General features: G+C 50.7%; 2 protein-coding genes and 1 long non-coding RNA gene across 4 annotated transcripts; 2 read left to right on the top strand and 1 right to left on the bottom strand.

Annotated features, from left to right (window-relative positions):
* The first annotated feature begins 1650 nt into the window (after positions 1-1650).
* Stx10 (syntaxin 10) lies at positions 1651-8549 on the top strand. The gene is given in 5 exon segments (XM_052729544.1): positions 1651-1859; positions 2034-2065; positions 2068-2213; positions 5825-5899; positions 5965-8549. Coding segments are annotated over 5 exon segments (567 nt in total). The 3' UTR covers positions 6070-8549.
* LOC128104681 (uncharacterized) lies at positions 2205-4529 on the top strand. Its single transcript, XR_008216048.1, has 3 exons — positions 2205-2312; positions 2602-2660; positions 3857-4529. It is a non-coding gene; the product is annotated as an uncharacterized LOC128104681 (long non-coding RNA).
* Nacc1 (nucleus accumbens associated 1) lies at positions 7365-25615 on the bottom strand. 2 transcript variants are annotated; one of them, XM_052729646.1, is made up of 6 exons: positions 25509-25615; positions 13067-13978; positions 12802-12975; positions 11809-11914; positions 11612-11709; positions 7365-10133 (listed from the first exon to the last, which is right to left on the bottom strand). In XM_052729646.1, exons 2-6 carry the CDS (start codon positions 13968-13970, stop codon positions 9871-9873), a joined length of 1545 nt encoding a protein of 514 aa, XP_052585606.1. In that variant the 5' UTR covers positions 13971-13978; positions 25509-25615; the 3' UTR covers positions 7365-9870. The 2 variants fall into 2 exon arrangements, with proteins under 2 accessions (XP_052585606.1, XP_052585605.1); XM_052729645.1 differs by lacking the exon at positions 25509-25615 and adding an exon at positions 18278-18417.
* Between the last annotated feature and the right edge of the window lie 5 nt (positions 25616-25620).

Below are 25620 nucleotides of genomic sequence, written 5' to 3'. Positions count from 1 at the left end.
CGAAGCCTCCAGCCCTTCCATCTCTATCCTCTCGAACACGGCTGGGAAGTGGGAGCGGACGACGCTGGCTGACCCTGGAGGGAGCTACGCCGTAGCCGCCTATATCCACGTCGCGACTGCTGTCCTCACGCTCAGCATTAAACATCTTCCCGTTTGCTGAACCCAGTACCATAGAAGTCCCAATGAACATAGGGCCTGCCGCCCTCTCCCGCCGACAGCACAGTGTTCTGCCTTCGCACCCCGGGAAGCTGAGTTATCCCAAGAAAGATATCCGGGCCAATGAGAGGGCTCAATGGGTAGAGCCACCGGCTGCCAAGCCTGACGACCTGAGTTCGATTCCCACGCGCGCCATTCGCGCGAAAACACACACACACACACACACACACACCCCACACACATAAAGAGATACACAAGTAAAGAAAGATGTCGGTTCCACCCTGCTCTATTCGCAAAGAAAACAAAAACAAACAAAAAACCTGACTCTAGTTGCAAAAGGATAAAGTTCTCATACTGTCTTTCACTTACTGTGCTGGCCCTTTAAGGAACACCCCCACACACCAGCGCGTGGGCTTCCCGCCACTGCAGCGGGCCGACTTCCCTGTCTAAATTTGGATGTGATGACGTAGCGTGGCGCCGCGAGCCACTTCCGGAAGCCCATATAAGGACAAGGACCCCATGTCTTAGCCAGAGCTATGGGCTTCCGGGGCGGAGCCTCCATCGTAGACCACACCCCCTCATTTCTGGTGCTTCCAGCCCTAGCGCTGTCCCGGGTAGTTCCCGTGTGGTTGGCACAGCCGTGGTCTGGCCGGTCTGCTCTGAGTCCCGGCGTCCCTCCACTGGACTAGTGGTTATGGTTTCCTTCTCTTCTGCTATGTCCATGCTGCGGCACCGTCATGAGGAATGAGTCCGGGTGGAGTGAACTTATGGGGCTTACGGAAAAACGGCTTCGAAACCCTCCTGCACTCGCAGGTGTAGAAGGCAAATGTCTCGGTCTGTTCCCACCTCCCGGGTTGGTGACACGTGTCTTTACCCGCGGAACCATCTCAATGGCCTTTTATTAATTTTTGGTATTTTGAACTAGGGTCTTACTTGTACTTACTCATAGAGATCCGACTGCTTCTGTCTCACGAGCGTTTTTTGTGTTTGTTTTTAATATATGCTTGCATGCCTGTGCACCACGAGTTTGTAGTGGCAGCGGAGGCCAAAAGAGGGCGTCAGATCTCTGGACACTGGAGCCATCATGTAGGTGCTGGGAACCGAACTTGTGCTCGTTCTTTCCCTTTTTGCCAGGGAAGTTTGAGACAGGGTCACTATGTGGCTCTAGCTGTCCTGGAACTCAATACATAGACTAGGCTGGCCTCCAACTCACAGAGATCCACCTGCCTCTGCCTCCCAAGTGCTGGGATTAAAGTCGTGCACCACCACGCCCGGCTACAGTAAGTGTTCTTAACTGCTGAGCTAAATTTAATGCATCGATAGAATGAGCTCCTTACCCCGCTGTGATCCCCTAAGATTTATGGAAAACTAGGATTATTGATATTGGCTAAAAAGGAAACTGAGGTTTCACAGCAGCAGTCTGAGGTTCGACCCAATTCTGTAGGACATTGGCCGTGTAGGGTGAGGCTTGTGCACTGCACGCCCACAACCAAGATGGCCGAGGTGCAGGCGGAAGTCCACACGTTTTGGCCCTCTAGGGCCGCTCTTTCTCTCTTGGCGGCTGGGCTCTCGATGGTGGCCTCCCAGGCCGGGGTGGCATCGAGCGTGTTTCGCTCACTAGCAGTGAAGGAGTTCCTGCACTCGCCCAGTGGGGGGAGGGGCTTGATATGTTTTTTCCAGGACCCTCTCTTTGTAGTCCGAGGGTGAGTAACAGTGGCTGGAAAGGGGTGGAAAGGAGCAGTCTCCTGGCTAGCCAATGCCGTGGCGGGTATAGCCGTCCCGGTGCACGTGTCTACCTGTGATGGAGTGGAAGAAAATTTGGAGGGCGGTTGGGGTGTCTAGGCCTCGGTTGGTTTGTCGTGCTCACTGTACCGCAGCGAGGTGCAGAAAGCGGTGAATACGGCCCGTGGCTGTACCGGCGCTGGGGTGAGCTCCTGCGGGGAAGCGCTGTAGCTGGGCGGGAAGAGCTCGACTGGACCGCCAATGAGCGCCGAAACGGCCTGCAAAGCATTGAGTGGGACCTCGGGAACCTGGAAGAAATGGTCGATGTGCTGGGACTTTAGAGACAGCGTATGGCGGAGTCTGGCCACAGTAAGGGGCGGTGGGAGCCAGCCCTTTAAGGAAGCTGAACAGCTAGGAAGCGTTAAAGCCTTGAGGTATGGGAGTATGCCTGAGGGAGTTTATGTCTCTAGCCTTGACCCTTGACCTGCAGGAAAGAAGGTGTTCGTTCACAGAGCAGATCAGGAAGCAGTACAGGTTAGGTGAAGTTCTAGTGGGTTGTGTTGGGAGATTAGTGTGTGTGTTGTTTGTTCAAGACAGGGTTTCACTGTAACTTGGCAACAAGAGATCCATCTGCCTCTGCTTCATGAGTGCTGGTATTAAATCGTGCAACACCACTTTTAGCTTGTGTTAGGGTGTCTAGACTAATGCTATCTTCATCCTCAGGAAATGAAGGACCACTTAGCCCAACAGCCCTGGCCTTCATAGAGAGGAATCATAAAGAGGTAATGGATTCATCTAGTTTCAGTACCACCAGGTGTTACTTTCTGTCAGCCTGACCATGTGTTCTGTCCTCTGTATGTGGGAACCTGCCCTTCTGCATCAATGTCCAGCCTGTGCGTTCTTTCATTATCTGCCTTTTTTGTTTGTTTTTTCAAGACAGGGTTTCTCTGTGTTGTTTTGGTGCCTGTCCTGGATCTCACAGAGATCCGCCTGGCCCTGCCTCTCGATCAAAGGCGTGCACCATCACCGCCCAGCTATCTACCGGCCTCTTTATGTCTACACCCAAGCTCTCAGTAATAAAAATGTTGGGAAGTAAATGATGTGTCTGTACTTAGCAGGCACAACCCGATGTCTTCAGTGCTCTTCAAACACACGAGAGTTGTCTAGAGATAAGGAGAGTATATGGTGAGCTGGGTATGGTGGTTTATGCCTCGAATTCCAGTATCTAGGAGGCTGAGGCAGGAGGATTGCAGTGAGTTCAAGGCTATTGTGTTCTACATATCAAGTTCCAGGCCAGCCAGGGCTACATAGAGAAACCCCATCTCAAACAAAGTAAATTCATTGTAATCTTGGAAAGGTGGCTCATGCCTATAATCCAGGCGCTCAGGAGGCTGATGTAGGAAACTCAGCAGTTCTAGGCCTAGATAAGAGATCTCAATTTTTTACATTTACTTATTTATATATTTATTGTGAGTATGCATGTGTGGAAGACAGAGTTGATTTTCTCTTTTCACCTCAGTCTTCAGGCTTGGCATCAAATGTCTCAGAGCCAGCTTCACAGCCTTAGACCTAATCTTTTGTTTTTTGAAATTGTTTTTTTTTTTTTTTTTTTTGTTTTGTTTTTTGGTTTTTTGGTTTTTCGAGACAGGGTTTCTCTGTGTAGCTTTGTGCCTTTCCTGGGACTCACTTGGTAGCCCAGGCTGGAAATTGTTTTTTTAAAACATTAACTTATGTGTATATGTGTGTGTCTCTTGTGTATGTATACATACATGTGGGTTTCCATGGAGGCCATAAGGCATCTGATCCCCTGGAGTTGGAGTTATCTGAGCTTGTAAACTGCCTGACATGGGAGCTGGGAACAGAACTCAGGTCCTCTGTAAAAGCAGTTCTCTTAATCAATGAGCCATTTTTCCAGCCCCCAGGTTTTCACTTTTTTTTTTATTTACTTTTTTTTTCTTCTAATTGTTTTACTCTGTAGGTCAAACTCTGTAGTCCTGGCTGGCCTCAAACTCAAGAGATCTGCTTGCTTGGACATTCCTGACCACTGGGATTAAAGACATCCAACCAGAAAGCCCTCTTTTCACTGTGTGCATGCGTCTACCAGCACCGTGCTACATATTTCTCCTTAGTCCTTTTAAACATGTCTGGGGGTTGGGGCAAAAGAGCCAGGCCTGGTGGCACAGGCCTTCCTCTGAGTTCAGGGCCAGCCTGGGCTACAGATCAGGTTTGAAGACAGATAGGGCTACAAAGAGAAACCCTGTCTCAAAAAAACAAAACAAGCTGGGTGGTGGTGGAACATACCTTTAATCACAGTACTCAAGAGACAGAGGCAGGCAGATCTCTTGAGTTCAAGGCCAGTCTGGTCTATAGAGAGTTCCAGGACAGCCAGGGATACTCAGAGAAACCCTGTCTTAAAGGCAGAAAGGAGAAAAATAAACCCAAAAAACCTTCCACATCTTGCCCTCCGCCCCCAACTCACTGTCCTGTGAAGTTGTTCCATGAAACACCCTCCCGCAGCCCTTCTGACTAAATGAACAGAACAACTCAGTAATGTCTGTAGAGATGGCAACAACCTAGCCTAAAGACTGATTAGCCATCCGACCTCCTAACCTGAGAAGCAAAGGGGCCTTGGAGTATTGGGACAGGGTGGGGGGGTGGGGGGTAGGGGGGTGGGGTGGAGGGGAGTTCCAGCTTCCTATCAGAGGGGCCAGGAAAGTCCAGAAAGACCTCCTGCAGCAAATCTGGGTCCAAGGCTCCAGGAATTAAGTCTTGATCCAGGCTGTGAATCACTCTGTAACCCCGACTGGCCTTGAACTCACAGCAATCCTCTTGGCCTCAGGCTCCCAAATGCTGTTTAGTACCATGCCTGGTTCAGTTGGTAGAGTGCTTACTTAGTGTGTTTTAAGCTATAGGCTATACCCCTAGCACTTCATAAATAGGGTGTGGTGGCCCACACTTGCAATCCTACCACTCACAGGGAAGAGGCAGGAGGATCAAAAGCTCAAGGTCATCTTCAGCTACTTAAGAGTTTGGGGACACATGAGATACTGCCTTAAAAAACTCAAAACCTAAATAAAATGTGGCTGTGTACACAGGGACACACACAGAATTAAAAACAAAAAGTAGGCTAGGTGGCAGACACCTGTAATCCCAGGTACTTGGAGACTAAGGTAAAGCAGAAAGATTTAAGTTGAAGGCCTGCCTAGACTACAGTGAAAACAATTCACAAGAAGGGCAGGTGCCACAGTGCCCTGAGTAAAGTGCTTGGCATGAGTGTATATATACATACACACAGTAAATAAATGTCACAAAGACAAAGAGTAGCCAAGGTGTATCAGCATTTCCTGTTGTTGAGTCCTATTCTGGGCATTCTTTTTTTCTCCAAGACAGGGTTTCTCTGTAGTTCTGAGATCCACCAGCCCCTGCCTTGTGCAGTGATCAGAAGCCTGTGCCACCACTGCCAGGGTTTAGCTATTGTTTATACATTAATTTAATAATCCTTATTTCAATTTTGGGCAATAAGGACTATAGCTCTCATAAGCTAGGTGGCACTTGCTTTTGGGAAGCAGAGGCAGAGATCTCTGAGTTCCAGGCCAGCCAGAGCCACATAGTGAGACCCTGTCTCAGGACAAACCAGCAGTGAGGAAACTAAGGCGTGGCATGACCTTAGGGCCCCCCCTTGGTTAGTAAGTGGCAGGTCTGGGGAGACAGCCCATCCAATTTGTCTACAATCTGCTACAAACCTACCCTGGGTGGTCTGCTTTGGGTCAGTACCCTGCTCTGACTCTGCCAGCTGCCCAGAAGTCTCAGAGTCCTCTTGATATCTAGAGCAGCAAGCTACCCAGCAGGTTTGTGGGGGCTGGGGAGGTGTGGCAGGGTGAGGTTGTGGAACCCTCAGGTTTTCTAGCTGCTGCTCTCCACTCAGCAGCTGACCCTGGACCACTAGGATCAACAGCTGGAAATGGTGTTTGGGAGCATCCAGGTTCTGAAACACATGTTGGGTCATGTTGGGGAGGAGGGCATGTAAGGCCAGGGCTTGGGGGGCATGCCTCTGGCTTTCCTGGTGCATAGCGGCTTGGATTCCACCATGGCATTGGTGGCATACTGGATGCCTTTACTCATGAACTAGACCACAGAGTCTCAGATGGATGGGTCCTCAGAAAGATGGCTAGTGTCCCACACGATGAGTGATGAGTTCTCTTTGGTAGGGTTTAAAGCCTGGGATGTGAGTAGGAGGGAGTAGCTGGTGGTGCCTTGTCTTCTTGACTTCTGACCCTTTTGTCTTCAGACAACAATGGTGTGCCATTGTGGTGCTTGTGTGGTTTTTCCGGTCCTGATTCTACTCCCCTTTCTCTGACTTGGGATGTCCCTGTCTACTGGAAAGAGGGAGTGAACCTGGAGGGCCAACCCAAGGATCTCTTCCAGAACTAGTAGGATCTTTAGGCCCTAGGTTGGACCCTGAGCTTCTGACACTGCATTTATAGGGTGATGATTTGGGAAGACCTTGCACAAACTGCCCCAAATCTACCCTCCTCCTTGCCTTCTAATCGTTCCAATAGAAATAAAATCCAGTATTAAATTTAAAAATATATAAATAAATAAATAAAATGTACCGTACAGCGTTGATTCAAGCTTTGGATGTTCTCTTTTAGAAGGCTTTTCTAAGCTTCCTGCTCACTCTCCGGTATCTGTGTATGTTGGGAATTCAAGTGCCAATATTTGATACAGAAAAGATTTTGGTCTCTTTTTTAAAAAAAGTCTATTGTTAGTGTGTAGGCACATGTTCCATGCGACATGAGGTCACATAACTTTGTGAAGTGAGTTCTTTCCTACCTTTACATGGCTCTGGGGATCCAAGACAGGTCACTAGGCTTGTGTAGCAAGTGCCTTTTTCTGATGAGCCATCCCACTTGCCTCAAACTATTTCCCAAGGGCTGAGTATGGGCTTTCTTTTCCTATACCACAATATAAGCTCCTGGTCTCAGCGAAACATAGGATTGGAAGGCAGGGGCCAAAGGGTCATAAGTCATAGGCCAACCTAAGCTGTTAGGGAGCTGTTTCATAAATCACAAACCAAACCAACCTTCTAATCCCAGGTGCTCCTGGTAATTTTCATTATCTTCACAAGAATGTACCCCTACAGACAAACTCCTCACAGAGGGGGGTAGGCTTGGGCTAGTCTGATGGCACAGAGAAGGCCAGTGACTTGATGAGACCTGAGCACCAAACCCCCAACGTCCTCTTTAGAAGACTTTTAAGTAGCCCAGGCTACTCTCAGACTTGCCATGTCTTGCTTTCAACCCCTCTGGGTGTGAGCCACTATGGTTTCCCCATGCTTCTTTGTTCTTCTGGCCTCTTGGGATCCTGGGACTCAGTGCCTTCTGCATGCTCCTCTGCCACAGAGCCCCTGGCTGTTTTCCAGGTGCACTTGTGCTCCTGGTGGGTGGCCAGCACATCCCTCTCCAGTGAGCACAGCACAGCAGGGCTGTTACAAAGGCGTCTTCTTTATTCTTATCAGCATCACTGACTCTCAGGGTTCACATTTCCCAACACCGCTCCTCTCCGTACAGTAGTTAATGTGCAATCTCACTTGTGGGCCTGGGAGGGGTGGGGGCTTGGCTCTGGGTGGGGAGGGCATTGGCACTTCACATGGGCCAGTGGGTGATGGCCTGTCCCCATGAGAGGCATGGTTGGGTGGGAGGGTGGCCACTGGGTTTGCCCCTAGTTGTCTTTCCTGCTAGGTGGGTTACTTTGTCACTCTCCTGGGTACTTGGGGTGGGGAGCATGCAGCTCTCAGGAGGGCAGGGCAAGCAGCTGACCGCCAGAGGAGGGGCGCAGGGGTGGCTCCTGAGGTAAGGCACAACCCTGTCTTTGGCTCTCCTAGTGAGTAGTTTTCTCCCCTGCACCCCTGGCTTTATACCTCCCCCACCCCAAGCCCCGGGAGTCAGGGCCACCTCCTGAGGTGCTTGGAACCAATGGGCTCTGCTGCCCACTCTACTACAAGACCTCTCAGTCCCATGGAGCTGCCCCCTTACTAATTCTGGGCAGGGAGCACAGCCTGCCCTCACCATGGCCAGGCTCAGCTGCTTGCCAAGTTACCAGGAGATTGTGCTTTGGGATCTTCGCTGGGGGAGGTGGGACAACAGGCCAGGGCAAGGGTGGAGGGAGGGGGTATGACTAAGGTGCTTGTGCTTTAGCTAGGGGTGTCAACTCCCCTCCACTTGGCCACCCAGGGCTAAGGTACTGGGGGCCAAGTCAGACCCAACACCCCACCCTCACCATCAGATGTTAAGAGGGACCCTGGCAGATTAGAGGGTGCTGCTGGCCTGGAGGCAGGTCTCCAGATCTGACTCAAAAGGCTCCATCCCACCTTCTCCAATCCTGCAACCCCCTGCCTCTGAAGAGGCAGCTAGAATGCAGAGTTGGGAAGAGGGAGGGAGGTCAGGGCTAGAACAGAACCAGTGAGATGGTGAAATGACATTAATGGAGGGGGTAACAAAAACCCTGTGCTCACATATTAAACTCAGAAACCCAAGAGCTTGCTCCTGGAGAGTTAGAGTGGAAAGGAACGGCCAGAGAAAGCTCCACAAACCACCAACAATGGATGTGGACCCTGCCCTGCCTCATCCCCCAGGAGTGGGCTCAGCCAACTGGGGACCTGTGAACACCCTTTAACCGTAGTCCTGGGGGAGAGGAAGCTGGTTGGATCCACAGGAGCCCTGGGGCACTGGGACTGGGCCCCTGTGGAAACATGCACCCACATTCCACACACACACACACACATTCAGTTTTCCCTGCATCCTGCCTTCCACAGCCCAGGGACCCAGGGGACCTCAAGACACATTCCCATTGATTTGAAAAATAAAAGGAAATCTTATACTTCAATATTTCATTCGCTAAAAAAATGTTTCAAAAAGTTATGTACAGGGGGTGGGGGCTGGGAGCCCTGCCCAGGGTCGGATGGGAGAAGGGCAGCAGCCACCCAGCCTGCTCCCTGGTTCCGACCCCGGTCTTGCTGCCTCTTGATCTTCATGTTTTTAAAAGCAAACACTCTACACAGGCACGCACGCACACACGCACGCACACCCACAAATTCTGCCAGACTGGAAACCTGTCCTGAGACTCTCGCCTGCCCACAGGAGCACTGCTCTCTTAGAACCAGCCTCGTGGGCTGAGGGGGCCCACAGAGGCAGAGCAGGGAGGGATTAAGAGGGGTATGATGGAGGCTGCCACAGAGGGTCAGTTTTAGAATTTCTCTAAGCCTTTTGGGCTTATTTCCTCAGCTGTAAAGTGGACAGTCCCTCTTGGCCTCACCTACCCCAGCCCCAAGGTGCAGGGACAGACGAGAGGGACAGGAAGGCGCTTTTGGAGACATGGAAGCACTGGGGGTGGTGGTGGGAGGGGTCCTGAGAACCCCTGGGCCCATGGAGTCCCAAGCAGCCACAGTGAGGGGCAGGCTCTTCTGGAGCTCTGCCCATCCCCTAGCCGGGCCTGGTGCTGGGAAATGCCTAAGAGGAAGGGGAACCAGGGCTCCCCATGAGTGTTGAGGAAGGTCACAGATCCCACCTGATGCCTGTCCTCTCCTGACCCAGCCCAGCTTGCTTTGGGGAAAAGGTGTGGGATGACAGGGAGGCAGAGAGGCTGGGAGCATGCAGCACCCCCTGCAGATTCTGGGGAGGGACAGACAGTAGCTCGTGACTAAGGTGGTAGGGATGTGTGTGACAGGAGGGGCTGTCTGTCTGAAGCTGTATTCTATGCCCATCATGTTCAGCTTTTCCTCAGGGTTTCTGAGAAAGCTGCTGTAGGTGCTACCCTCTGCTGGGTGCAGTGCCTGGCTTTGGTCTGCCAGCTCTTGCATCCTGACAGAGGGCATGGAGTACCCCTCACAGGTCCTGGAGAGGGACAGACAGTAGATTGTGACCGGGTGGTAGGTGGGGGGGGTGTGATAGGAAGGGGAGTGTGACATCCTGTAAGGGGGGTGTCACACGTATGTTACTGGAGAACCTCAGCTGAAGGGCCGGCCTCGCCATCGTGGCTGGCTGTCTCGAAGCTGTGTTCCATGCTCATCATGTCCGGCTCTATCTTGCCAGTGTCGCTGATGAAGCTGCTGTAGCTATCACCCTCCACCAGGTGCAGCGGCTTGGTCTTGGGCAGCCAGCTTTTACGTACCACTCGGCGGGCATTGGTGCACATGTCAGCTGCAATGGCATTCATCTCGCTCTCCTTGAAGTTGGGGGCGAAGTTCTGGCAGTAGTCTGTGGGGGCAGAGCAGGCAGCTTGGGTCTAGACTCCTCTCATTAAGTCTCCCAGCTTCTGTGTCTAGTGGATCCCACTATCCATACAAAACTGCTGCCCACCTGGGCTCCCACTCAGGGACATGTAGTGCTGTAGGATTCAGAGCCTGGAAGGTTGCCAATGCAAACCCAGGCATTCCCTGACAAGTGGCTGCCACTGCCACAGACTTGCCCTTTGACAGGCCTGGCCACCTCAATCTTCTCTTGACTACCCTGGACAAAGATCCTCCTCCTTGACAAAGGCACTCAGGTCCCTTCCATACTATGTGCCAAATGTGAAGAAACCCCTAATTTCAGCCTCTTTCCCAATAAGCCACAAGAGAACCTCAGAACCACCCCCCCCACCCCTCTTCTAATGTAGCTGTGGCTGACCCTGAACTCTTGAGTGCTTTTTTTTTTTTTAAATTTTGTTTTTTAGAGACAGGGTTTCTCTGTGTAGCTCTGGCTATCCTGGAACTCACTCTGTAGAACAAGCTGGCCTCAAACTCAGAGATCTGCCTGTCTCTGCGAGCGCTAGGATTAAAGGTGTGTGCCACCTCCGCCCAGCTAGAACCCTTTTCAAGTTTTAAAACTTATCATTATTTGGATATATGGCAGTCAGAGAACAACTTGTAGAAAGGATACAGGGGATCAAACTCAGGTTGTTTAGCTACTGAACCACCTCACTGGCCCCAGACACCCCACCCCCTTTTTTGAGACAGGGTCTCTCTTTCTACATAGCCCTGGCTGATCTCAAATTCACAGAGTCACCTTCCTCTGTCTCCTGTGTGCATGCCACCATGCCTGGACACAGAAGCCTTTTAAATTGGTTAGAGTGGACAGCCAGTGAGCTCTAGGGATCTTCCTGTCTTGCTTCCCCAGGTCCAGGATTTTAGATACGCACGCAGCTTGTGAATACTAGAGAGCTGAACCCAGGTCCTCATGCTTATGAGGCAAGCACTTTATCCACCAAGCCATCTCAAAACTCAACTCCTAGCCTGTATGCTGGCACAGGCTTTTAAATCCCAGCACTTGGGAGTTCAAGGCCTGTCTGATCTAGTTAGTTCCAGGCCAGCCAGGGAGCAAGGACTATGTAGAAAGACCCTGTCTCAAAAAAACCAAAACCAACAAATCAACCAAACCAAACTCCACCCATCTGTCATATTAAACATTGAAGGAAAAAACAAAAGCCCTCTGAGCAGTGGTAGCCTTGAATCCCAGCACATGGGAGGCAGTGACAGGCAGATCTCTGAATTCGAGGCCAGCTTGGTCTACAGAGTGAGTTCCAGGACAGTCAGGGCTACACAGAGAAACCCTGTCTCGAAAAACCACCCACCCACCCACACCCACACCACAAACAAAAAACAAATAAACTAACAAAACAAAACAAAACACCAAAGCCAAAACCAAACCAAAACAAAGACGCATCAGCCCACCCCAGAGCCCAGCAGAACACTCACACTTGACAGCATGGAGGACGCGACTGTCCAGCGGCTTGCGTCGAGGGTCATTGGTGGAAGAGCGGATGCCAGTGCCACAGCTATTGGCCAGCGTGTTCCTGGAGATGGGGCAGAGGAATGGAGGGCATCAGAGTTCCTGGTAGAGGTGGGAGGGGAGAACCTGTTCCCCAATCCTGGGGCTCTGGGGTGTACCTCACCTGTCAAAGAAAGAAGCCAGGAGCCGCCGCAACAAGACCTTGTGCCTCGTGCCTGCACTGACGTGGCAGTTCATGAGCTGTGCCCTTGTGATGTACACATTGGTGCCTAGTAAGAGAAGTCACATGCTCTGGACCCAAATCTCAACTCACCTAGTCTGAACACCCAAGTGTGCCAGAGGCACTCTGAATACACCTAGGTAGGTATAAACAAGATGTCAGAGGCCAGAAAGACTAGCACCCCCAGACCCCTATGGCAGTGAGCTCCAATCTTCTGGCCCAGCCACAACCCCTCCCCACTAGCTCCTATGACTCAGAAACCTACAGACTGGTCTTTGATGAGAAGCAAATCAATGTCTCTCTCCTCCCTCTTCCTGTTCCTTTCTTTTTGGTTGAGACAGGGTCTTACTATGTAGCCAGGCTTGCTTCAAACTCTGAATCTAGGATCCTAGATGTGTTCCATCTCACCCTGAAGATAGCTTGGTACCATTCTCTCCACCCACCTCCCTTTTGTGGTGCTTCAAATAAAACTTGGAATCTAGCTGGGCAGTGCTGGCACACGCCTTTAGTCCCAGCACTCGGGAGGCAGAGGCAGGTGGATCTCTGTGAGTTCGAGGCCAGCCTGGTCTAGAGTGACAGCCAAGGCTACACAGAGAAACTCTGTCTCGAAAAACCAAACCAAAAACAAAAACAAAAACAAACTTGACCCTTCTTCCTCTATCTCCAGTGCTGAAATTATAGATGTGTACCACCACGCCTAGATCATGCAGTGCTTGGTAGGGAATCTAGGGCTTTATGTATGCTAAGTAAGGAGCCCCCAGCCCAAAATCATCTAATTTAACACCTCTCTTGTTAGGACAGCTGCTACCAAATGAGAACTGAGGATGTCAGCTGCCCTGGGACACACAGATAGGGCGCTAGTTTGTAATAACTATGACATGAGACCATAGGTTGCAGAGCAAAAGGATTGGGGGGACTAAAGCCTGGCCAGCACACCTGTCACGAGCTCCAGCTTCTCGGAGGGGTCACCTTCATCATAGAGCTTTGGGTGGCAGCGGTTGCCAATCTGGTTGATAAGCTCAGCTGGAAGAGATGCCAGGTCTTGTCGCACCCGGATTCGACTTCGAGACTCGAGGACCACCTGCTCAGGGAGGGCCTCTACCTTCTCAGCTGTGGGAACAGTGGCAAGTGTACTCATGTTACACACACACACATACACACGTACACATGCATACACGCCCACGGAAGGGGTGGCACTCACCTGTCTGACCAACGTTCAACATACTGTACATGGTGTACATATTGCAGATCTGACGATACTGCTCATCTGTACCCTCTTCACCTGCATCTTCTTCTTCGTCCTCCTCATTGTGGTAGGAGCCAGGGCTGTCACTGGTGTAGGCACTGGAGGTACCTGGGCTGGTCCGCTCTGACATGCTGGGTCCACTCACACATCCCCCCACTGCAACCACAGCCACTGCTGCTGTAGCTGTGGCCACTGAGACTGGCTGGGGCATGCGGTTAGGGGCTAGGTCTGGTGTGGAGAACTTGGCCATCTTGCGGCTGCCATTGTTGCCACCACTGCTTCCAGCCTCCTTCTGGCTGCTATCCCACAGCCTCTTGGCCATGGGTGTGCACTGCACAGAGTCCAACTCCTGTTCTGTCTTGACTCGTGACACAAGGGGCAGTGGCGTGCTACAGGCTGGCCAGCCCAGTGTCTGCGCTACAGGACTCTGAGGCTCTGAAGATGGGGCCTCCTCCGGGTGCAGGCCCTGGGAGTCGCAACTTGGAGAGCTAACTTTGAGGAAGAACTCGGTGCCCTTCTCCATGATCTCCTGAATCTGCAGGAAGCCGGCTGTGTAGATGAGCAGGAACTGGTCCCCCATGTTCATGCTCAGCCGGCCTGTATAGCAAAATGTGAGGATCTGCTGGAATGACTGTGGCTGCACAGCGGCTGGCAGTTCTACCACAGCACTGCGGCTACTGTTGAATAGGTCCCGGAAGTAGGAGCTGCTGGCGGCCAGCACAGCACGGTGGGCCTTGAAGGCGTGGCCCTTAACCACCACTGACACGTCACAGTATAGTCCCTGCAGCCGCTGCTCATTGAGGCACTCAAGGATGCTGTTGCCAAAGTTTGGAATCTCCATCTGCAGGGTCTGCGCCATGGCAGCAGCTGCGTGAGGACAGGAGATAGACACTGGACAGGTCAGGTGGCAGAAACCAACATAGGCCCTGCCTTGCCTCAGCAACCTCACCTCCTGCAGGAGAGCACATGGGAGCCACAACGTCCACATGGTGAAATCTGTGACACATCTAAGAATGGCAGTGCCACCTCCACTTCCTGTCCCCACACAGTCCTGCCTTTAAACAGTCACCCCGTGGTTATCTGCAGGGGACTGGTTCAGGGGCACTACAGATATTGGAATCCGCAGCCACTCAAGTCCCCTTGCTTTCTTGTGTTGCTAGGGATTGAACCCGGGGCCTTCAGTGTGCTAGGCAAGTGCTCCACCACTAAGCTCCTGGGCTTCATGTTACTCAGGCTGGCCTTAGAGTCTTGGTCTTCCTGCCTCCACCTCTAGAGTGCTGGGGTTACTGATGTGGCTCCATACATTTTTAATGATCTCTAGAGGACTTGTAATACCTGGTTCCATATAAGTGCTATACAAATACTTTCCATATTCAAAATTCTTGTCTGTTGGAGACAGGTTTCCTGTTAGAGCTGGCCTGGAACTCAGGGCATTCCTCCTGCCTCAGCCTTCAGAATGCCAGGATAATAGGTGTGAATACCTGGATTTAAAAATGTTCTGGGCAGGGGCTCAGCACTTAAGAGCACTTGTGTTCCTTCAGAGGACCAGGGTTTGATTCCAAGCATCCATATGGTGGCTCACAACTATCCATAACCCTAGTTCCAGGGGATCCAACAGGCACACATATGGTGTACATAAACGCATGTAGGCAAACATCCACACACATAAAATAAAGCAAAAATTAAATGAATCTAAAAAAACTTTTACAATGTTCTGGGCAGTGCTGGGGATGGTACCCAGTGTTTTACATAGCTAGGCACATGCTCTACCACTGAGTTTCACCATCAGAAGAACTCTTTGTGGATCTATGGTTGGCTGAATGTGAGGATGCGGGACCTGCAGACTCTGAGAGCAGATGGCCAAGATCAGTCTTTTAGAGCACACAAGAAGACACAGGTATACTGCACCAACATTCTTACATTCTATGTAAGAATGGCCATTGGCATGTCAATACCACTGTCTGCAGCCCAGAATATGACTGTTGGCACTCACTGTTCATGCTGCTAGTCACCATGGAAGTGTACGTTCAAACCATAATGCAAAACAGGCATCACCTCATACTGTTGGCTTGAAAGCAGGAACAAAGCAGGCAAAAGGCTGGGGTGTGTGAACAAGGCTCTAAGTTCAGCCACCTCCATATCCACTGTAAAATATGGCAGGTAGTACCAAAGGTAAGAACTCTGAACTCTTACGCACTCTGGAGAGAATATAATATGGGAAAGTACTTGGAAAAAGTCTCAAGGTTCTTCATATGATAGGAAAAAGCCCGACAGAAGGACCACAGGACATATGATTCCATTTATACGAAATGTCCAGAACAGGCAAATCCATTAACACGTGAAACATAGTTGCAAGGAGCTGGGAAAGAAGAAATAAATTTGCTTAGAGCAAAGGGATGTGTACTTATTCTTGGTGTAATGAACTATCACTTAAAGTTAACAATGATCAGGGCTAGATGGCTCAGCAGTTGAGAGCACTGGCTGCTCTTCCAGAGAACCACCGTTTAATTCCCAGCAACCACATGGCAACTCACAACTGTCTGTAACTCCAAGATCTGACATCCTCACACAGACAGAGATGCAGACAAAACACCAATGAACATAAAAATAAAAATTTTTAAAAAAGTTAACAACAATTGATCAATGATGGACTGTTTCCCAACTCTGAATACATGAAAGACCACTATGCAGCCAGGTTTGGTACTTCTAGCAACTCTGAAGGGCAGCGAAGGGGAGGATCCACTGAGCCTAAATACAGAGGTTAGCCTGGGCAATATAGATCCCCATCTCAAAAATAAGTAACTATTATAGTTTAAAGGGGTGGAGTGCATGGTTTATCTCAACAAAACTGTTGAACAAAAACCAGCAAATAGGGCTGGGATACAGCACTTGCCTTACATGATGCTAGGGTTTTACCCTGCCAAATCCCCACCCCCAAACAAACAGAAAAGGAGACCACAACCGTTTCCCTCTGCACAGAACTGGAAAGCTGTGCAAAGTACATTTTTCTGATCTTAAATTTTGTACTTTGTGGGCATACTGTTCATTTGCAAGATTAAAAAAGATCTCTTACTGCTTTTGTGTATGGTCAGGTTTCTGCTATATAGCCCAGGCTTTCTCTGAGCTTGCACTAATTCTTTAGCTTCAGCCTTCTCTGTGCTGGGGAGCCTCCACACCCAGCTCCAATTCTGTCTTTCTTTCTTTCCAATTCTTTCTTTGGAGACAAGATCTCATTATACAGCCCCAGGCTAGCCTTGAATTCACACACAGATAATCCACCTGCCTCTACTTCCCAAGTGCTGGGGTTAAGTTTACTGGGCTTACTTAAATGGTTTTTAAGAAAATGACTCAGCTGGAGTAGAACCACCATGTTGTCCCAGCACTCAGAGGGTAGGCTAAGGCAAGGTCTCACTATGTCGCTCTGGCTGGCCTGGAGCTCACTATGTAGACCAGACTGGACTTAAACTCAGAAACACACTTGCCTCTTATTCCCAAATGCTGGGATTAAAGGCATGTGCCATCACTCTGGGCTTTTTTTAATTTAAAGTTACATTTATTCATTTTGTGTTTTGCCCGCAAGTGTATCTGTACACTGCCTATGTGCTTGGTGCCCTAGAGGTCAGAAGAGGGAAATGGAGTTATGGATAGTTGTAAACCATGGGGATACTGGGAGTCCAACCCGAGTCCTCTGCAAAAGCAACAAATAACTCTTAATTGCTGAGCCCTCCTTCACACACACACACACACACACACACACACACACACACACACACACACCCCTTAATGCCTATGTACACACACACACCACAGTACATGCATGGCAGTCAAAGACAACTTTATGGAGTCAGTTCTCCTTCCACCTTTATGTGGGCTCCAGGGATTGAACTCAGGACGCCAGGCTCGTACAGAAAGTGCTTTTATCTGCTGAGCCAGCAAATACAAATCTGAAAATCTAGCATATTGGGCCTTGTCTTTGCTTCATGAAGAACCCAGCACACCTGTGTCCCTTGACCCTAGGACTGGACCAGGCATGGTAGTATTTGCATGTAGTTCCAGCTACTCAGGAGGCTGAGGTAGAGGACAGTCTGAACACAGGAGTTCAAGATCAGCTTGGGCCATATAAACCAGATCTCTCAACTGTTTCTAACCCCAGTTCCTGGGAATCAGATGCCCTCCTTGGGCATGACATGCCCATGGGACACATACATGCAGGGAAAACACCCAAATACATAAAATATAAATACCCACCAACAGTATTTTTAAAAAGATTCAATCATCAGCCCTATTGCTTCAAATCTAATTCCATGTCTAAAACAAGAGTGGGAGCTCTGAAGCATTATCTTGGCCTCCTCTGACAGCTGACCTAAGGACAGCCAGAAGTTAGGATCAAACTTGGGAACTGATGTCACTGAGTTTCAGACCTTGATACTGCTGTTGACTCGTTGTCTGTGGGAAGAGGGCTGACAGAGTGTTTCGTGGGAAGAGACCATGGGCTCTCGGGGAAAAGGGCCTTGGACAATAGACTTGAGCCCCACCAAGGTCACACAGACATGGCAGTGGGTCCCACTCCTGCACTACAAAAACAAACAAGCAAATAAACAAACCAGCTCGTTATGATGGTGCGTAGCAGTGGGTAAAGGAAGTAAGCAACAGTGCCGGCGTGAGCTTTAGAGACCCAATCTCGAAACAATAAATCAAATCACCATAAGAAAAAGAAAAAAAAAACTAATTTGTATGTCAAAATCTGTTTCTAATGCAATAGTTAAGCAGGACTTTGGCAGGCACAGAGGCACACAACTATTCTCTGGGCAAGTGGAGTCAAAAGGTAAGTTTGAAGCTGGGGCTGGCAAGATGGCTCAGCAGTTAAGAGCACTGTCATTCCTGGTTCAATTCCCAGCACCCACATGGCAACTCATAACTGTAACTCTAGTTCTAGGGGATCTGATGCCCTCTTCTGGATTCTGCAGGCACTGCATGCACATGCTGCAGACATACATGCAGGCCAAAAGAGGTCCTGTTTCAAAAAAATGGGGCGGGGGGAGGCCTTTGGGAGGTAATTAGTTCATGATGGTTCTACCTTCATGAGATACCAAGGAAGCCTGCCTACCCCTCCCACTCCCACCCTCTCCAGCCCTCAGCAAACAATGAAGACTAAGCCTGCAGTACCTTCATCTTGAACTTCCAGCCTCCAGAGTGTGAGCAATAAATTTCTGCTGGGGCAGTTCAGTGGCAAAGTCTCTGGTTCCAACCTCAGCAGCACCAATGGGATACATATATTCAGACAGTATGAAGGAAAAGTAAACATCCTGATAGTAAAGAGAAAAGTGGTCTACTTGTATGGATCCTATAGTTTGGCTTTTTGCTGTTATTTTTGAGACAGGGTCTCAAGTTGCCCAGGCTGGACTCTACCTTGAATAGGTAGATAGCAGAGGAAGAAACTGAATTCCCACACTAGCCTCCCTAGTATGTGTATCACCACAATCAGCTGGCATCCATTTCTGTGGTCTTTTGAACTCACCAAGATCTGCTTGCCTCTGCCCTCCAAGTTGTAGGGGTGCGCGTGCGCGCACACACGCGCGCGCACACACACACACACACACACACACACACACACACACACACACACACACGCAGAATTCATTTTCCCTCCCTGAAAGTCTGTCATTAAACCTATGGCAGGAACAGGATGAACAGCAGTTCCCTTTCACAGTGCCTGATAACAGTTCAGACAAGATCATCTCATTTCTCAGGATATTTCCTGAGATGAAATGAGCCCCCCTAACATCTGATTCAGGAGAACAGGCCAGAGAAGCAAAAACAGAGGCCTGGATCACACAAAGAACAGGGGCAAACTTTGTTCCTGAATCCTGTCCATGAAACAGACAATACTGAGGCAGTCAGGAGCCCTGGATGGGCCAAGCTTTACCATCCAGAAAAGGAGTCGCTGGCTATCTGGGGGCCCTTACCACAGGGTCTCCAAAGGTCAATCTGGTCTGGTTCTCCTCCTGCCCATGCCCCTCCATCTTCTTCCTCCACTAGCATCTCCAGGAATGGGCATCTCTGTCTGCTCCCTCTTCCTCCTTGCTCTAAGTAGTCCCTGCACTTTACCTTCTGCCTGTAGCCACTTCAGATCCTTATAGAGCCCAGCAGCTGTTCTGCCTGTCTTCATGGAGCCCTGACCTGGGTATTGCCATCAGGTCTGATCTTAAGTCACAGTCAGAGTCCACTCTGAGCACCTTCAGACCCAAAAGACCTAGCAGGGGAACAAAGATCAAGTGCAAAGTCTCTGAGGTGACAGGCATAACTAATATTAGCAGTGGAGCTGAGGGAGGATGGTTCCACTGCAGATGGATGCACTTGAGACCTTGCAGGACCACGGTACCAGCAAAGGGACACATGTTAAACGAGACAACGCATCAACTCTTACTTGTTTTGAGATCAAGTCTTGGTACATGTAGGTAGTCCAGTCTAGCTCTGGACCCTGGCTGAGAGCGCCTACAGGTCAGGTATGATGACTGTTTTTCCCCATTCATCAAGTAAGAAAACTGAGACTTTAGTCTTACCTATCTGGAAGGCTAAAGCAGAAGGACCACTTGAGCTAAGAGTTTAAGGTTCCATAGCAAGACTATGGTAAAACAAAGTAAACAACAGAACAAAGACCTGCCTGGAGAACTCACATCTCTTCAAACACAGACGCTCCAGTCCTTTATATGACTGGCACAGTAGTACACAGACTGTAAACACTTCCTCTGGAAGTTCTTTGTTTGGTGCTGGGGATAGAACCTAGGACCTTCACATAGCAGGCCAGTGCTCTTCTACAGGGCGACACCCCCAGTGCTTCTGCGCCTTAAATTGTCTCTAGACGGCTTCGAGTACCAAATCTAATAAAAATGCTACATAAGAGAGGCCAGAAGCCAGCTAGGTGCAAGGCCAATGAGATGGCTCACTAGGTAAAGCCTGCCTCCAGAATAGTGATCCCCAGGACCCACATGGTAGGAGAGAACTGACTTCCCCAAGTTGTCCTCTGATCTCCACACCCTGCCAAATAAATAAATTAAAATTTAATTAAAAAAAAAAAGTAAATACACAAATCAAAGAATCTAGTTATATGCCCTATTAACCCCAGCATTTGGGAGGCTGAGGCAGGAGAATCATTAGTTCAAGATTGGTCTGGACTATGTATGTGTAGCTAGATCCTGTCTCAAATCGGTATTGTTTAGGGGGTAAGGAGAAAAAACAAGTCTGTTCAGGGCAGGGGGTGCAGCTCAATGGTACAGTGCTTGCCCAGCAGGCACAGGCTCTGGATTCCATTCTTAAAATCACAAAAAGAGCCTGGCAGTGGTGGCGCACGCCTTTAATCCCAGCACTTGGGAGGCAGAGCCAGGAGGATCTCTGTGAGTTCGAGGCCAGCCTGGGTTACAGAGTGAGTTCAAGGAAGGTGCAAAGCTACACAGAGAAACCCTGTCTCGAAAAACCAAAACCAAAACCAAAACAACCACAAAAAGAAGCAAGTGAAGTGTGTACATGTTCAATGTAGACACAACACTGTTTTTAAATAGTTTTCAATTTATGGTCAAGTATGCAGAACCTGCAAACAGAGGTATTTCTGTATTCCACCAGGCTTAAATCTCTGACAATGTTTGCCACTGGTGATGTATAGTACTACTGGCTTGATGTCAGTCTATGAAATGGATTAACACAGGCTGGTGACATGGCTCAGTGGGTAAAGATATCTGCTGCTAAGCCTGGCAACCTGAGTTTAATCTCCAACACCCACAAGGTGGAAAGAGCCAACTCCCACAAATTACTGCCCCCACAAACATGTTTTAGGACTAACAAGAGAACCACCTCAGTTGTTCTGAGCTGACATCAACACCACCAGCTATTATTGACATTGTCTCTTGTGCACCTTCCTGTCTGTGAACTGTCATCTTATGCCTTTCACTGTCTCCTGGAACCTGTACTGTTGCAGGGATTACCCATCAGGCAGTCGTCCTGAAGGGTTCCTCAGTACTTTCACAGCCCAGTTCAGCACACAGACAACAGGAATCTCCCATAATCCCTCCCTCCCCCAAAATCAGACACCAGGTATTACTTGAGCACCAAATCAATGTCATTTACACCAGGTCATTCTTTTGTTGTTGACAGAGTCTCACTATGTTGCCCTGGCTGGCCTGGATTCACCTGCCTCTGCCACCTAGTACTGGGATTAAAGGTGTGTATTACCATGTCTGGCCACCAGCTCAATTCTTGGTGATGGGGCGCTATCCGACACAACTGCCTTAGGCTAGTAAGTAACCCTGGCCTAAGACCTCTAGCCAGGGTCTCAGGGCTAAGTAGAGTGGCCCAGCAGTGACATCTGACTCTGCTCCATCATAATATCCACTCATCCTCATCTTCTCTGCTCTACTTAGAAAACACCAGGCACAGAAGTCCCACAAGCTCTAACTTTTGCACCTCGGCTGAGGCAGCACAGAGGAGAGCAGACAGGATGACAAGCATCCTTGGGGCACAAACTATGACATGTTAGTTCTGACCTGCCTGATTCTCTCTCCCAATCCCACAGACAGGGTCAATGCACTTTAGGGAAGACACCATTAGCAAACAGGCCACTATTGCAGGTTTCAGAGAAGGTTACATGAAGAAAGGACTGCTTCCGTTTTATCATGTGCCAGGTAGTGATGAAAATACGTAGTGCTATCTAGTCATGGGCTTGAATGAGCTCAAACACAGAGGAGTGCTCAGTGTAGTCCAGGGGGAGAATCCTAGTATGGAAGGGAAAGGAACTCACAAGAAGGGGACACACGCACCCAGCACTGCCTCAAACTCTGCTCAGGTGTGCAGCTGGGCCAGGCAGGTGCTGTTTCGCTGGCTCTGGCAATGAACCCCTGGGTCAGAGCTCATTGGCCAGCCTTCTAATGGGCCCTGTACAGCCTAAACACAGATTTCCAGAAAGCCTAGTTCATGAACCTGAGGTGGGTGGTAGTGGACAGATTTTAAGAGACTGAATGGCTGGGCTGTGGTGGCGCACGCCTTTAATCCCAGCATTTGGGAGGCAGAGGCGGATCTCTGTGAGTTTGAGGCCAGCCTGGTCTACAGAGTGAATTCCAGAACAGCCAGAGCTACACAGAGAAATCCTGTCTTGAAAAAAAAAAAAAGGGGGGGGGGTCTGGATATAAGTCAAGGGATCTGAACTTTGCCTGGAGGTGTTTGGGAGACCCATGGGATCCTCTGACTGGGTTCTTCTTTCTTGTGGACAGCATGAAGGATCTCTGCCCACACCAGGGTCATCCCTCACTCTACTCCCACAAAGACAGAATGTTTGGTAACTCAGCAGGAGCCTGGCACGCACTCAATAAAAGCTTTGAATGTGTTGTCCTCATCCAGAACACCACCACCCCCAACCTAACTTCCTTCTTATTCAGATCATGACTCTTCTTTGACTACCCAATGGAAATCTCTCTGCCCCCACACCACTGACCATCTCCTCGCCTTGGTATACCATTGTCTTTAACAGAGCAGCCTAGTTTCTCTGTACCTCCAGGGACCATTTCCTTGTCTAAGTTTGGTCACCATCTGAACAGGAATTGCCAGAACCAACTTCTGATGAATGTGTTACTCAGAGCGGCTTCTTCAGTTCCCAGCAAGGGAACGGGCACAGAACACTGAACTCAAACTGTCCACTTCAGCCTGTCTGCTTGTTGGGCTTGCCTGAGTTCTCACTGAAAAGCAGATATGACCAGTGCACCTTCTGTTCTAGTTTCAGGTGGAGGTGCTGGCTAACCATTTCCGCCTCCATACTTCAGGGCCAACTAACTCCTACCAGTTAGTTCTGCATTCCAGCTGTGACTAGTTGACACCATCTGTCCTCAATAATCCACCCAGCTGAGGCCTGGGAGCAGCCCATATATGCCCTAGCAGCTTCCCTTGGTCCAATCAGGCAGGAAATAGTCCCTCAACAGCCAAAGCACAAGATTGCAGTAGCAACCAGTGGTAGGAATAAAGGCAATTATAAAGGTTCTGAGGGGATACTGAGGGGATAACAGCGGCAGGGCTTTAAGGAGAGCTGCAGCAGCAGAGTGGGGAGAACAATGCAAGTAAGCACTAAGTTCTTCACACAGGTGGCTGGTCCAGTCCTCAGCCCCAACAGAACCAAGAGACCAGGGCAGAGGCAACTGGTGGTAGTCGTGGTCTGGAAACTTCAAGGAGATGAGAAGAAAGGGAGAAAAGTCATCATCAAACCCAGGACTGGCTGGTACCAGGCACCCAGAAGTTTGTGGTTCCTGCCTCTGGTGCTGAGGATGTCCAATCAGAGCCATCAGGACATCCTGTGTTGGTAGCTCATGCCTATATAATCGTAGCATTGGGATACTGAGACAAGAGGGCCATAGTTCAAGGCTAGCCTAGGCCACACAGTAAGCTCAAGGTCAGCCTGAGCTGGAGTAACACTGTCACTGCCCCCACAACCCAAGAGCAACCAAAAACCAACAAAAAAATACTAAAACAAAACCTAACCCCCCAACACACACACACACACACACACACACACACACACACACACACACACACACACACACACACCCTGCCCAGGAATACACTGTTAACCTTGCAATTAGTCCAGAGCTGGAGCAGTTTGATAAGAAATCGAAGCGGGGAAACAAAGCCTAGGCAAGCAAGCAAAACAAAATCCCACTCCCAAACCACCAAGACCCACTTTTATAACCACCTCCTACAGCCTGTGCCCCTGGCTCCCAGATGCGGAATGGAAGAGAAAATATGAGCAGGCCTCAGCTGACAGGCCCCACACACTTTTCCTTGAGCTCCAGGGAAACTTGATCCATCTGCAAAGGGATTGATTGAGCCACTCCAGGCAGCCTAGAAAAGGCCAGGTCCAAGAAGAGTCCATCAACAGGGAATCAGACCAGCAGGAGTTTCTCTGCTGGTGCCCTGGAGGGCCAACTCGATTTACTAGGCATAGGCCACAGTGTAGTCATATGACCAGGGACAAGCCCCGCCCCGAACCTCAGCTTCTTTCTCTGAAGAGAAAGCCTAAGACCCATCGGTGGTGAGCTATCAATGAGCTTACTCGTCGATCGGCTTAGCATACTACCTGGCCTAGAAGGAGCACCAAGGAGGGAGGATGGGTCCCGGAATCAGGAGCCCCCAAGGCAAGAGTCAGGATGTGTAGGTGCCTGCTTGGTCTCAAAAGATAGAACAGAGCTTCAGGCACTCACCATCCCAATATTTTACCTCCGAGGGGACATAGAATTAAGGCCTAAGCAGCAGGTTGGGCCTGGAAAGCTAGGGAGCACTACCAGGCTGTGAGGTCTTGTCTCCTAGACTTGAGACCCCAGGTTCCGGCGCCAGAGGGCTGAGAACGAATACAGGACTCTAAAACACTCAGGTAAAGTCTGCTGGGCTGTCTCTATGCAGGGTGGGTGAGGTGGGATGGGGGATGAACGGGGGCCATCCATACGGAAAACACGATGCTTGAGCTAGGTATCCGGTGCAGCCCACGCAAACTCCCACCCACCCGCCGGCCGGTCCCTGCTTAGCAGTTGGCCGAGGCTTCAGAGAAGAGGCGTGGGAAAGAGGAAACCCCCTGGTTCTGACCCTGGGCAAACACTTGAGGAATGGGGGTAGGGGGAGGCAGATTCCTTAGGTCACCCTAGTTTTCCTCACCTGCCCCCACATCCCCACCAGCCTAGTCCATAGGCCCTGCGCCTCCTCCAAACTCCCAACACTCTGTCGTAGTCCCCAGCCTTACCTGTGCCCCCCCACCCCCGCGATGTCCCTTACCCTCACGTCTCTGAGCCCTGACCTCGCATGACCCCCTGCAAACATCCCTGGGATCTCCAATCCGCCCCCACTCGAGCAGGCTCCGCCCACACCCACCAAGTCCTACTTCCCGGGCTTTTCCTTGCTGTCCCCCAAGGCCTGTAACCTGACCCGCCCACCCCCTCCCCCGTGCTCCCTACCTGCAGGCTCCGGCCCTGCGGGTCCCCTCCAGGCCCTATCCCTTGGGCGGCGAGGCCTCTCTCCCCCTCCCCCCGCCCCGGCCAGCCTGGGGCCTCCCCTCCCCCTCCGGCCTCGCCCGCCGCCTCCTTACAATTACTCCCTCCGGCCCTGCGACTTCCAGGAGCCGGCAACCGCCGCCTCCCTCGAGGCGCCCTCAAGCCCCACGGGCCTGGCCCGGGGCTGGACGCTGTAGGCCGCCAGCTGAGGCCAGGCCACCTCAACCTCGCCCTCCCGCCGCTGTCAGCATCGCGGACTCGGCTTCTCGCTCCTAGCCGGGCGCCCCGGGGCCCCCCTCTCGGCCCTCGGCCGGAACCTCGGATGTCCTCGGGCCGCCCCGGCGGGAGGAGGCCGGAATTGGGCCTGGGGCGGGCCATCTCACCTGCGCTGTGGCCGCGCTCCGGGGCCTCCCGGCGGGCTCCGCAGCGGCAGCTGGGGCCGGGCCTGGGCCCGGGGCGCGCCCCCCCTGCGCCTCGGCCTCGGCCTCCGCCTCT

Source organism: Peromyscus californicus, unplaced genomic scaffold, assembly GCF_007827085.1.
Source record: "Peromyscus californicus insignis strain IS unplaced genomic scaffold, ASM782708v3 Scaffold_8__1_contigs__length_139910024, whole genome shotgun sequence".
NCBI lineage: Eukaryota > Metazoa > Chordata > Mammalia > Rodentia > Cricetidae > Peromyscus > Peromyscus californicus.
The sequence above is the reverse complement of the archived record's forward strand: the minus strand, read 5'-3'. Positions and strand labels throughout refer to the sequence as shown.